Below are 14,392 nucleotides of genomic sequence, written 5' to 3'. Positions count from 1 at the left end.
GGGCTATCGGTCCCCCAGAAATGTCATAGCAACGCCTTCTTTAATCTTCGACAACTGATACTGCCTCTGGATGAGATCTGAAGGAGGCCCAGCCAGATGTTTATCCCACTTTTATACTTTAAGTTGCTCTCTTAATTCTGTGACTGTCCAGAAATCCAGATGTGAGGAGCTCTGTATTGATAAAAATGTTGATATACTCATCTGGGTCGCCATCAATTAGAGCTGTACGCTCCCAGCCAGCTATCAGCTGTACGAGCAGCAAGTATTTAAAGGGCTTTTTTTGCCCTGGGTTTTTCATTTTAGTTTACTTACTTACTTTAGTTTACTTTTACTCTTGCCGCACTTTGCCACAGAATCAAACGGCCGCAGCTCGCTGAGCTCAGAGCTTTCCACAGACATGATGAGCCGCCATGGGCTCATCGCAGGCCGCAGTTTGCCGACGCTCTGGTGTGTTTTCGGCGTTAAAGCATCAGTAGGCGAGATTGGAGCAAATATGATTAAAAAAAAGAAGTTATTTTTATAAAACGGTCGCTATATCATGGCAGTAGTACATGAAACAGGTAACCTGAAAATAATCATGTTCCTCTGTGTCCTCCGGTGCTCCTAACGGCATCTGCAAGACTTCACAGACCGGAGGAAACCAAGCAGTAAGAGCTGATCTGAGGTCTGCTGTCCATCTGCCGTCTATGAGAGCCGGCTGTCAATCACTCTGAACTCTGACCAAACGGTCAAACTAGGCAGCGCTGATCAAATATGAATCAATATTCGGTTGTGAGCAGAAGTCTAGTTTTCTCTCAGAACACTTGAATCACAATATGATGAAAGGTTATTATGGGATTTTTGCCCAACGATGCCAAAAATATACTGACTACTGAAGCTTTAAAGACGTCACCTTCGATGGTGGGAAATTGTGATTTGTTTTTTTCTCTATTTTATAGGCTAAACGATGAATTGATAATCGAAAAATATCAGGTGTCAATCGATGAAATTGAGATTTAAATTAGTTTCAGTGTGCTTGTAATACAACAATTAATATAGTAGTTTCTAATTGGTTAGAATTCTTTATTTTATCCGTTTTTTCTTTACTTTTTTGTACTTTTTTGTGTCTCTTGCTACTTCTGAAAGTGTGAAACAGAATGAATGCAGCTCTGTCAATTATCTTTTTGATTAATAGATCTATTACTTAAGTCTATAAAATGCCAGAAAATGGTGAAAGATGTCAAACAAGTACAAGGCAGCATTTTCAAATGTCTTGTTTTGTCAAACAAACAATCTAAACCCCAAAGACAGTCAGTTCACAGTGACCTAAAAACAGAAAAGCATCAAATCCTCACATTAGAGAACCTCAAACCAGAGAATGTTTTGCATTTTTGCTTCGATAAATGAATGAAGTGATTACTGTCATGTTTATTTGTTCAGTTTTTAAGGCACCTAATGGTTTCTATTCACTTCACGAGAAGAAAACCAACTTGCAGGGACTTGAATGTAATACAGTGAGCATCGTGTTGGCTCTTGTTCTTGTTATTGCAGTGTGGTGAATGAACCCTGCACTTGAAGCTGCATCACTCTGTGGAGTGTGGATCAGTCTGTACGAGCTTTTGAAAGCAGCCTGAGCGTTAACGCAGAGGACAGGAACTTCCTTTTTTCTTTCTGCTTTGTTCTGAATGCTCGAGTGACGTTGGCTCTTTGTGTTTACTCTGCTGCGGTCCCTCAAGAAGCTGTGTGTTACAGCTGCTCCAAACACACAAACATGCTCTACCACACTTGTGTGAGGACATTCTGTTGACTTACATTGCTTCCCAAATATGTATTTCTAAACCTAATATCAAGTTGAGCAAAAGATTAACCCTGTGGGGACCTCTTTGTCCCCAGATTGGAGGTAATATCCTTTTATGGAGAGTTGACACGTGTGGATCAAGGGGTCCGTCACGTGATGCCCAAAAATACTTTTTCCCCATAGACTTACATTGGGAAAGAAATGTCTGTAAATCATGGACTGTATAAAATATGGACCTAGTCTCCGTGAAGTAACCCCGTAGGTTTCGGAATCAGCAGTTGTGAAGCTCAAAGTGGGCGGCTCCAGCCGTCACTGCTTAACTCACAGCGGCACCCACCTCAAACTCAAAGCGGCCACGCCCTCAGTTATGTCTAACTTTAAGCCTTTATATTAGGGATGCACCGATACCACTTTTTTTCAGACCAAGTACAAGTACTTACATTTGGGTACTCACCAATACCGAGTACTGATACGAGTACTTCTCTGTGCCAAAAGACCCTCGTTAACAGCCAGCTGGAGGGTGTGAGCGACACACGGCAGGCTGGGGAGTCCCGCATACGAGGCGGTGCGTCACGACCGGCTCTAGGTCTCGGCTTGTAAAGGCTCGGGGGGCGAGGGTGCTTCCCGGGGCCGTTGACAAAGTGTCACCGGGGAGGGACTGTCCTTAGTGCGCCCCAACTGCGTCGTGCCTCCCAGGGCGGGGCTCGGCCCGCGTAAAAGGCGCCAGGGGTCTGCGGCGATGTCGGCAACCTACCTGACCCGTCTTGACCAAGGTGTCTAATGCACGAGTGAGTCAGAGGATGCAAGCAAAACCCCGCGGCGCAATGAAAGTGAGGGCCGCCGCGTACCGGCTGAGGTGGGATCCCGGCCCCGCGAGGTTGGGGAGGTGGAGCGTGAGCGCGCGCGATATGACCCGAAAGATGGTGACGAGAGGTTAACGTCACGCTGCTGTGAAGTGGTATCGGTGCCGTTGTATCGGAGCTGTTTTGCGAGTACGACTACATGAGCACAGTATCGGACCCGATACCCGATACTGATATCGGTGCATCCCTAATTTATATGATTTAAACGGTTGAGTTATATAAAAGTTCACCCCCGTACAGTTGTCCAGAACGGGGATATTAGCCAGAGAGACCAAACTCGTTTTTTGTACCAGGCTGTATACATGTTTATTTCTGCTGTAAAGTTTGGCATGTTAACATGGGGGGTCTATGGGGATTGACTTGTTTTTGAGGGCATTCCCAAACTGCTGTTCATGTGAGCGAGCCAAGACTTGCTCTATGGGCCATGTGGATACGGAAGATAATTTTATACCCGACAGTCAAACATTTTTTGGCTTCATGTGCCACTGAGAAACTTTCATAGGCATGAACAAGGCCAACGCCTCCAACGCTGTAGCTGTAGTGTTGTAGCCGACACATGGAAATCAAACCTGACCATGTTGTGTAGTTTAACAGTGCTAACCACCAGACCTCTAAAGTCTACATATGTCCACATCTTTTCAGACTGCATCTTTGTCAGCAAAGCAAGCATCCTTCTTGGACTTGAGTTTTAAAACCAAATTCTGTTTGTTTTACAGGAGGCGGCGGCAACAGAAAAGGAAAAAGCAAGAAATGGAAGCAGCTGCTGCAGTTTCCCCACATAAGTTTGTGTGAAGAGCTGCGACAAACCACAGGTAAGATAACAGCATCCTTCCACAGTATCACTGTTTTTATCTATGAAAGTGTTTTTGTGGTCTTTTATGGGTCGAGTGAATCGGAGGCCTTTGAACCAGATAAAACCGGTCATGGCTAGAAGGTAGGACGCAATGGTTGGATGGTTTAACGTTACGCTTTGACCACGAATAGTTGAGGTTAGGATAGGTCGTCCGGCAGCGAGTCTCGTGCGCCACGGCCATTCAAACCTGTTGAATCCGTGCCGACTTGGTTGTTGCTCTGTCTTACCACTTCCTTCAGCTAAACAAATCTTGTGTAGCCATCATCAGACCTCCATATTATCGAGGAGAAGCGAGAGAGACCCTCTGAAATTATGTCCATTTTTTGGGCTGTGAATTAGGAAATGGCATGTTTTGTGGTTGGTATAGATAAAGTTCTCCACAGCTTTAATTTATTAGTTTGATGTATTTCATTTTTATTTCATTTATTAGGATCCCCATTAGCTGTAACCAAAGCCTGTAAGCTTTTCTTCCTGGGGTCCATAGTATAAAGGCTATATAAGCTGGAAATTAGACCATCGTAACAGTAAATGATGGTGTCATCAGCAAACACTTGCACTATTAACTATACCTGGTAACAATTTGGTACAAACGTCTTGTTCTTTTATTGAATTAATAGCAAAAGTTCACTTGAACACATGACAGTGTTGTTGAGAAACCAGTGTTAAATACACTAATGAAAACAGCTGTTCATTATTATAGGAATGACATGTGTAATATATTTTTAAGGTGGATTTTTCCTGACTGTGCTTCTTCTCTGTATAGAGGGAAAGGCCTCCAGCCTGGGCTATAAATCTGATAATTTTACTATTACTATAATTGACTTCTTTGACTATGTATAGCCCCTCATCTTATACAATGATATTTACATGGTAGTCTCTGCATACACAGCAGCATCTGTTTAATTTAAAGAGCAAATCCAGCACTAAAGATCATGATTTGGTATGGTGGTGCCCTGAGGTTCAAAACAAATCCAGTACACAACACACAGTGTATTTTAAACACTTTAAGTCAGATTAGTGGCTATTTTTGGATACAGAGATATACAGAAACATGATCTAATCACACCGTAATATTGCAATATTTATGAATGTATTATGTTTCACTGAGTTTATATGATCAATGTTGATTTTTCATTTCCTCTGTGTACAAAAATAGACATGCATTCATCCATATGCAACCTTAGGTTACTCGACTGGCTCTAGCTTCATATTCAGCGTACAGAAACGAGAGAGGTATCGATCTTCTAATTCAACTCAAGACAACAAATAAACTATTCCTTTAAACAAATGATATACTGTATGGAAGATTGGGATTGGCCTTCCTTACAGCAGCTCAGAAAACAACAACACCACCTGTCCTGACAAAACAAACGTCCATATAGTTGACAACAAAACAATCTTAACACATCGGCGTTGACAGACAACGTGCAGATTCTACTATATTCAGTTAACCCAGCGGTCTGCAACCTGCGTCTCCGGAGCCACATACATCTCTTCATCTCCTCTCCAGTGGCTCCCTGTGGATTTATAAAAATGAAAATGAATAACTGTTTTTTTGTTTACATTTTCATTTTTATTTATCATTGTTGTAGGTCTATGGAACGACGGTACGACGGAGTATTAGGACCACATTGAGGAAAAAAAGTAAATCTGAGATTTCGAGAATTAAGTCATAATATTGCGAAAAAAAAGCTGTAATATTATGAGAACAAAGTCATGATATTATAAAGTAGTAATTTTAGGTTATTTTCTTTTTTCTCGTAAAGTTATGACTTTTTTCTCGTAATATTACGACTTTTATTCTCGTTAAGTTATGACTTTATTCTCGAAATTTCAGATGTTTTTTCCCTCAATGTGGCCCTAATACTCCGTAGCACATTGTCTCTTTGGCCCTCACTGCATTAGACTTATATACTATATACTTAGACTATAAACTGTTACCTTCATCACAATGCTCAAACGTTTTGCGGCTCCAGACAGATTTTTTTTGTGCCTAAAATGTCTCTTTTGATAGTAAAGGTTGCTGACCCCTGAGTTAACCCCTCCCTGCTGAGTAGCTAAGCTGCTAGCTGTCCGTAGATATGAAATATGAAAAACATATAGGGTATGTGTTATACAGTGCCAGCCTTCCTACTGTAGTAGTGCAGGTCATTTGTTTTTCTTGCATATGAAGTCTTAGAAGAAGTCTTTGCGTCCTGCTTTTTTCCTGGAAATAAATCATGAACTGTCCCCGAACTCAACTGCCATGTGAAAGCAAAAAACCTGTGTAGCCCCTTAGGATCTAGTTGTTTGTTTTCTTTTTTAAAAAGGGGCTTTTTGCCTTAATTTGACAAAGAACCGTGTAGAAATGAGAGAGAGACATTCAACAAAGGTCCTAAGGCCAGAATCGAACCCGGGATGATGCTGTTATATGGCGGTGGTGTAACCACTCGGCTACCGGGGGGCAAGTTTACTTACAAGTGATCTATTCAATAAGGATGCACAAACACAACTCAGGAATCCCCAAACCAACAATTGTGCTTACTGTGTATACGTTTTAAACGTGCAATAGGATCTGGCCATGTGCTCCAAACCCATCCACTACTGGGTTCCTCGCAATCTAAAATTAAAGTCATCACCAACAGCAGGGCACGACCACGCAAAGTTCAACCAAACTGCTGAAACTCTGGGGACAATAAAACTGCTATCTTATAATCTTCACGTGTGGCGTCGGCCTGTAGGTTAGCCATCTGTGTGTTTACTGTGCCGCTAACCGGAGGGTGTACGGTCTGCGTTTATTGGATTAAATCAAAAGTGGCAGAAACTATAAAACGACTCATATTTTCCTCGCCACCGGGAGAATATACTTCACCGGTAGTAGAGCGTGTTGCAGCTCTGAGTTAAAGCGCCATGGTTTCACAACGGGCTGGCGGAGCACTGGCTGAATGCGAGCTAACTGCTAACCGCTAACTGAAGGTTACCGCTCTCCTCCCGGCGAAGTAGTCTTCTGGTGGCGAGGAGGACGAAACGTTGTTTTCTCGTTTCTGCCACTTTGGATTTAATCCAATAAACTAGAATGGCACTCGGAGAGCGCAGACCTCTGCCAAGGTGCCCGAGTACGATTGCCCCGCCTCTCCGTTCAGCTTGCACCATCATCCACGTGTATTTTTGTTTATGTTGAGATCAGCTGTACGTAGCGGAGCATCGTAAAACGCCTAAACCGTCGTCGTTACTTTTTCCAACAATCACCAAGTGTGCTTTGGTCGGGGTCATGCGTCATCAGCGCGTCATCAGTTACGTAATCCTTAAAAATATTCCTGAATCCGGATCATGATTAGGATCGCCACCAAAATCTAATGGATTGTTCATTGTGCCACACCCCACCCCTCGAAAAGATTTCATTCAAATCCATCACGGACTTTTGGAGTAATCCTGCTAACAGACAAACCAACGAACCAACAAACAAACCAACGCTGGTGAAAGCATAACCTCCTTCCAAACTATCAAAACGTACACGGACCATGTACCTTCAACGTGATTGACTAGCCCAACGTATATTGCCAAGAAGTGAAAGTCAATTGTTCGTTCCATTGCAACTTCAGCGCCCAGCAGCAAAGCTATGCTTCCACCATTTTGGACTGAAAGCGACTACCAGACGCCACTAAAACGTCCGCCTACAAAGTGCCGTACAAAAGTAAAACAGAATTATTTCTATTCTATTGTCATATTCTATTGAAATGGCCTGTGTTGAACAATAACATATTATAAATATAAAAGTGTTTTCAGTCCAAAATGGCAGCAGCTGCTGTTGTCAAAAAAACACCGGGGTTTCACCTCTTTGCTCTTTGCTTCTATAGTCTTTGGCTCTACCTCTTGGTCCTCTCATGAGGACAAACTGAGGACACTCTGGAGGCTACAGTGTCTCACTATCGCCTCTCAAAGTACAAGTGGTACAAGACAGGACAGGCCGGGGCTAGCTGGTTAGCATGCACATTGCACCTTTAAATGTATCCATCAATTCATTTTATGAGTCGACTGAGACTGATCGAGGCGGATGAGTGGTGTCTTTTGTAATCGTGAGGCTTCCTGTCTAACACATGCACATAACACACGGAGCTGTGTTGTAACTTCTGTTTTTAGTTTTCACTTTTTTCCTTCAAAAAGATAGATTGTCAGGACTCAGAATCATGAGCGTATACACTGAGCTGATCAGCTAAAACTGAATTTAAAGCTGTCACGCATTCTTACACTCGTACGTACTATACGTTCAAAGACAAGCAGTTCAAATCTGTCCTAACTTGACTCCTTTTTAATGCCGAGCAGATCACTGATCCAGTTCAGAAAAGTCAAGCGCATGAAAAAAAAAATAATCTTGCTCAAGTGGTACCGCAGAGGAAACTGTGGCCAGCGCAGAAAGAGGAAGCAGACGGGTGTTTTTGCTTGTTTCAACCGGCAGTATGGCTGCTTTCAGTTTAACAGGTGACAGGGTGGAGAGACAGAGCCCAGAGTTAATGATACCAGACCAGACAGAAGAACTCAGATACACAGTCACGAGAGGATGGGAGCGAGGGTGAAGGGACCAGATGAAGGAAAAAGTTTACTGTAGCTTCATCTACGTCTACTCTGCACTTAAAACAAAGGTTGCCAGAACTTTAATATATGTTATCAAGTATTTCCTTTTAAAGGGACACTATGTGAGAATCAGAATGTCTTGTTAACAGCGACACCTGTGTCCGTTAAGTCAACTAAAGTCAGCGTCCTGTTGCTCGCGCTTGTGCTCGCTCTACATAGACATGAACTAGCATTGCTCAACACAGTGAGGAGACACACGTCAGCTAAAAGCACAATATCACTCTATATTTCAGCTGCTTGGCAGTAATGTTAGCTGACCAGACCAAGGTCTCTCCATGAATCACTGCTGATCCTAGTGTTGGCTTTTCCTGCCTCAGCCTCCCGACCGCGGCCGGAGGGAACAGGGGAGACGCCGGAGTTTTGGTCGGAGACGATAACGTTTCTCTCTGCGGAGCCCCGTCACTTCACAAGACACGGGAAACCTCTGTTGGTCTGGAGGAGCTGCAGCAGTTATTTCTGCACAAACGTCCACTGAACATTCACTAGATATTCTCAGAGCTAAACTAACTCTTCTGCAGTGTGGAGTGAGCAGCATGCACGTGAGAGTGAGAGCGAAAGAGCGAGAAGGAGCGCGGTGTGTGAGTGAAGTCATCAGGCAGAGGAGCAGAGACTTCAGCCACACGCGAGCGCGCATGTGTCCCGACCCGGTACATTTAAACGCTTAAGAAGTTACAAACAGTCCCTTTAAGTCATGAATTAGTCACATTTTTTGGGGGGCGAGCAGCACAAAAGTTCTTCTTAACTTGGAGTTCAAAGAAATTGCTTATCCTCATCCTTGCTTTGATATTTTGCACAAACCAACATTGATGTTGGAATTGTCCCACCGTCACACCATGTGCACAACTTGCTCTCCGCTATTTTGGTTGACAGTTTCAGCCCCCTGGAAAAGCACAATGGAGCCATTTTGCTTGATGGAATTGGATGGAACAACCAAAACAACACGGAGGAAAGTCCAGAACAGTTAATGTTTAACGTTGAGTAACTTGGGTCTTATGGTTAATGCCAAGAATGTTGAGTATTTATGTTACCGTCAGCGTATCAAAGTCTGTTTTCAATATGAAATGAGCCCAGATTAAAATGCATACGGTGTATGTTTGTAGTCACCTGCATGCCAGGAAACGACATTTGGTTTAGCTGTATTGTTGTCCGGGTGGAAACAGTAGACTTTGAGTTGTAGGGCAAATGAAATGTGAATGTGAAATGATTAGTCGATAAATCGCCAACTATTTTGATAATCCATCAATTGTTAGAGCCAAAGCAAACATATTTTACTTTTTGAAAAGGAGATCCTTTATTAACAACAGGTATCAGGGAATTTTCATCTTGCTTTGCTTTTATCTTTTTTTTCTTCAGAGCATGTGCAACAGCGTGTTCAACAGCGTGTGCAACAGCGTGTGCAACAGCGTGTGCAACAGCGTGTTCAACAGCGTGTGCAACAGCGTGTGCAACAGCGTGTGCAACAGCGTGTGCAACCGCGTGAACGACAGACAGACAGGAAGCATGAGAAACGTTTTAGGAAGCCAGTGAGGGATCATGTGCAGTAAATAGTGCTGTTGTTGAGTGGTGTTGGGCGAACAGGCCTCCAATGCTGCAGATCAGTTTTGGACTTTTCCTTACATCAAACCGGAGGCCTGTACTACGAAGCAGGATTTGGCGTTAGCGAGGTAACTTCATGGTTTTCCGTCCTACGAAGCTGGATCACTTCTTACCTGCGTAGATCGCCATGGTAACTGATGCTGAACACCTATCCTGCTCCAGAGCAGGTTATGTTCCAGATAAGAGATCAACTCGTATAAAAGCACCGTCTACTGACCAATCAGAGCTCAGTGCGGGGACTTTATGATAATATTACACACATATGAAGAAGTTTAAGTCATAATCCAGACTATCAACAACACAGTTTAAACTGACAGATGCATCAAGGACAGCTGGATTTATGTTGTGGGTGTTTACCGCTTTGAATTATGTTTTTATATTTTTTTTTTTTACTTGCTCTTGAGTCCGTTTCACACCGCCGGAGACGTGGACGCAGGGTATACACAAGTGTAATCCATTCAACCATTACTCTCCTAAAAGCTATTTATATCCAGACGACTATATCTGACTTTTGAGTATTCCGTTAAATTAATAACACTGTTACTTTTAGTCTGGATTAAGTGTTTAACTTCTTCGTATTTGTCTAATATAGTTCGCTCTTCCTTTGTAAAATGTGCCGCTCTGCCTGTCTGTCTGCAGTCTGTGGACTTGTCCATGTCTGTGATTGGTCAGATGCTGCAGACACCTCCCTGTTCATGTGAACACGCTTACAGCTAGACTGAGAAACCCTGGGTTGATTTACCGAGTTGATAACCACCTTCGTAGGACTGCTTAGCGTGATCTCGTTTGTTAGGGTTAGTGAAGCCAGATAACGAGAAGATACCCTGAGTATGTTGAACTCGCTTCATAGTACAGACCTCTGACCTATGAGCTGCAGAGTTTACAGCAAAACACGTGACATGAATGTATTTTTAAAAAGATTTTTTTTTTTTAGTACCAAGAACTGCGATTCACTCTTATCTGAAAAATCTCCCTTCCTTCTCCCCGCAGCGCTGAGAGCCGTTCTGGTCGTAACCTTGTGAACTACACACAACAACTCTTTTGTCGAGGACACCTTATCCACTCTTTTTATTGGTTTAGGTTTCAATTGCCTGTAGACCACAACATTTCTGGAAGTAACCACTATTTAAATCCCCAAATCGTATCTGTCAGCCCGTATCTGCGTATCTGTTCGTAGTTGGTTTGACCTCTCCTGGAGTTTAACTATAGCAACATGTGATGTCAGTGTGATGTGAAATATATTACCACTATCAAGATGTTTACAGCAAGAGTTCCCATCCATTGGCGGCATGTTTTGTGTATGGAGGCACTGTCACTGCACGCAGCCTGTTAGTAGTACACATCCATATATGGCCTATACGGGGCCGTGCAGAGTAAACACACACACACAGGCCACATTGTTAGGAAGACGTCCATTAAAGAAGAAGCTTTGAGGCCCAGCTGATGGCGACCTGCGATAAAACTTATACTGCCTCGGAGAGCAGTGTGGCGACAGGCAGGCGGGTACGGGTCAAAACTAGAAGCGACAAGCATGAATTTATGTTCACTTAGTTCTATGATATACGGGCCCTGCAGGAACTTTTGTAGGAACAAAAGAACCTTTTCTTCTTTCAGTCCTTTTGATTTATATTTATAGCACCAGAAATGTATCCTGATTAAATCCTGAGATTAAAATGTGTCTAGTTTATGACCAATCTTAATGGACTAAGACCTAAACGACCAATTAGTCGTCGAATCGACTTATGGTACGTGTCCACAGCCTCCGTGCTTTCCACGTCCCCCATTCATTGTCTATGTAAGCAGCCGCGCAATGCATTCTGGTTGCGTGGCGTCGCGATTCAAGAGACTAGGCGTCACGACGCCCGCTCCACATTTGCATAAAGTTGAGGGCTCGTCTACTTTATTTAAATCACGGGCGTCTGACGCGACTCGCCGCCTCTCAAAACTCCCGAGGATCTTTTAAAATAAACGTTGTTGATCCAAAATAAAGACAGATTCATCAACTGCATGGATTATTTCTCGCCTCAAATGTTTTCAGAAACACATTTCAGTGAACTATTTCAGTGAAATAAGAGAAGAAAGTTTCCAAACGAGCCTCCATACTGGTTCCGGTTTGAAAGCTGGGAGCAGCAGCCAACGGCGGGAAAGCGTTCGTCCAATCAGGAGCCGAGTTTTTCTAGGGACAGCACACCAAGTGTCCAATGGTGGGAAGCGTCGTGTCCCCTCGCGATAAAAAACGCCCCTGTGGACACGTACCATGAGAGTGGGCAGCCCTACTAATCCCATTTGCTTTGGGTACTGTCTTACCGCGCTTTGTTTGTAATATTCAAACCTTTCCTAACTTATAGTTTGGCCGCCCTTCGCCGCAGAATCAGCTCGCTGGGCTCGGGAGCAGCAACCGCCGCGTTTCATAGACATTGCATGGCAGCACTTTGCACTTTGGCGCTGCTCTGGTGTGAATTCGGCTCAAGTACAGCCTCAGAGCATGGCAGTACCTCGACTTATTTTACTCCACTACATTTATTTGACAGTTTCTGGTTACTCTTCGGATTGAAGTTTAACGTACAAAACACAAGATCCATCATATGATGGGTTGTTAGCACTTCAAACTTTTACCCAGCAGTATTTTAAAGTAGTTAAAATCAACTCCATCAGTTGCCTCGTTTCCTATTTCAAATATTTTGATGTACATTTTGAAGTATTGCATTAGAAAAGCTGTGAGGAAATTGCAAAAATTCATTCAAACTTTTTACTTTTTTTAGGGAAAACAAAGTGTTTATGCTCGCTGCAGGTGGTTTTCTTTGTTGAAAAGTAGTTGATGCGCTACATGGATTATGGAAAACCTTTAACTCACATGACTGAAGAGCTGTTTCTGCTGTTTCTGCTGTCAGCGTCTGCTTGTCTTGGTCTCCGGACAACATGAAACTGAGTTGACATGAAAGAACAATTCAAACTTGTCCAGTAGAAACAAATTCCCAAAGACTTCTCTGCACAAGCAGACTTCTTTTGTTTCAGGTTCACAACCTCTACTTCTTCTTCTACTCTGTATGCTGGCGGATTACAGACTATGTGTAGCGCCAACTACTGACCAAACCATTTAATGGAAACTCTGCTAGTAATGATTATCCAGTAATACTGTTTGTCTCCTCTTTATTCCTTCTGTCGTCTTCTCTTTATTACATTGTACATTGTCTCTTTGGCCCTCACTGCATCAGACTTATATACTATATACTTCGACTATAAACTGTATTACCTTCATCACAATGCTCACATGTTTTGCGACTCCAGACAGATTTTTATTTTATTTTTATGCCTAAAATGGCTCTTTGAGAACAGCCAGTCCGACTTTTCACTCTGCAAAACCTGTGTTGCAAAACAACAAATAAATTAACCTTGTAACCTTGTTAGGACTTGTTATGTTGTTAGCATTTAAACAAAGTTACGTAGCCAACTTACAAAATAGTCTAAAAAAAAAGAGGGACGATAAGAGTCTGATGACGACAAGAGGAACAAAACTTTATTTGATCAAATTGTTTAAATGCGATTAGACACTCATCAGATACTTTTACTTTGCATTTCATTCTCCGTTTCTGCACGTCATGTATTCAAATATCATGCAGTCATGCAACAGCAAATGACAAGAAACAATACAATACTATCATTCTGTTCAGATAAGATTCAAATAAGAGACTTTTACATCCTGATTCAGTTCCTGAGCGATAACAAAATAAATCATCCTGGATATTAAATGTAGTTTGGCTGAAGCATGAAGCACGCTGACGGGATCAACAGATATTTGTTTTTCTTCAGGAAACCGTCACAACAGAGCTGCTTCTTTTCCTGAAAAGGTGCGATGCAAATAAGCTTTGATTTGAATGCGTTCATGCGTACAATGCTGTCTCTCTCAGACTGTGTGACACACGGCGGCCGGAAGTTCAGCATGTAGCTGCCTTATAAAAACCACAAAGCAAAATGTCCCACACAGAGGAGGAGGCGAAGTACTGATAAATGTGAGGGAAAGGAAAGTACAAACGTGAGGATTAGAAAGTGTGAGAGTGAGAAATGAGATATAAGATATAGAAAGAGAAGAGCTCGGTAAGGATTCAGTTGTGGAAGTCTTTGTGAGAGTTTTTTATGAACGAGTTGAGTGGGAGGGAGTCTCAAGAAAGACATTCAGGAAACTGTCAACTTCCTTGTTTGTCAGAAACATGTTGTTCTCTTCTCTTCGTTTTCTATTCTCTCCTTCTATCTCCTCTTCTCTCGTATATTATTACACATACCATACAGGCAGTATGCAACTTCTTAGAGTTTATCTCTATTGTTCAGATGCATTTCTGACAATTAGGGCCACATTGAGGGAAAAACATCTGAGATTTACAGAATAAAGTCATAACTTTACGAGAATAAAAGTCGTAATATTACGAGAATAAAGTCATAACTTTACGAGAATAAAGTCGTAATATTACGAGAATAAAGTCATAACTTTACGAGAATAAAAGTCATAATATTACGAGAATAAAGTCATAATATTACGAGAATAAAGTCATAATATTACGAGAATAAAGTTATAATATTACGAGAATAAAGTCATAATATTACGAGAATAAAGTCATAATAGTACGAGAATAAAGTCATAACTTTACGAGAATAAAGTCGTAATATTACGAGAATAAAGTCATAACTTTACGAGAA

General features: G+C 42.3%; 1 protein-coding gene across 1 annotated transcript in view; it reads left to right on the top strand.

Annotated features, from left to right (window-relative positions):
- grk6 (G protein-coupled receptor kinase 6) overlaps positions 1-14,392 on the top strand; it is a 56,387-nt gene that overhangs the window by 7,581 nt on the left and 34,414 nt on the right. The window contains exon 2 of the mRNA XM_074611810.1: positions 3,357-3,452. Within this exon, the coding sequence (XP_074467911.1) occupies positions 3,357-3,452 (96 nt within the window). The remainder of the gene's footprint in view (positions 1-3,356; positions 3,453-14,392) is intronic.

The sequence above is a fragment of the Sebastes fasciatus genome, chromosome 16, assembly GCF_043250625.1.
Source record: "Sebastes fasciatus isolate fSebFas1 chromosome 16, fSebFas1.pri, whole genome shotgun sequence".
Classification (NCBI taxonomy): domain Eukaryota; kingdom Metazoa; phylum Chordata; class Actinopteri; order Perciformes; family Sebastidae; genus Sebastes; species Sebastes fasciatus.
Note: the sequence above shows the minus strand (reverse complement) of the source record. Positions and strands in the feature narration are given on the sequence as shown.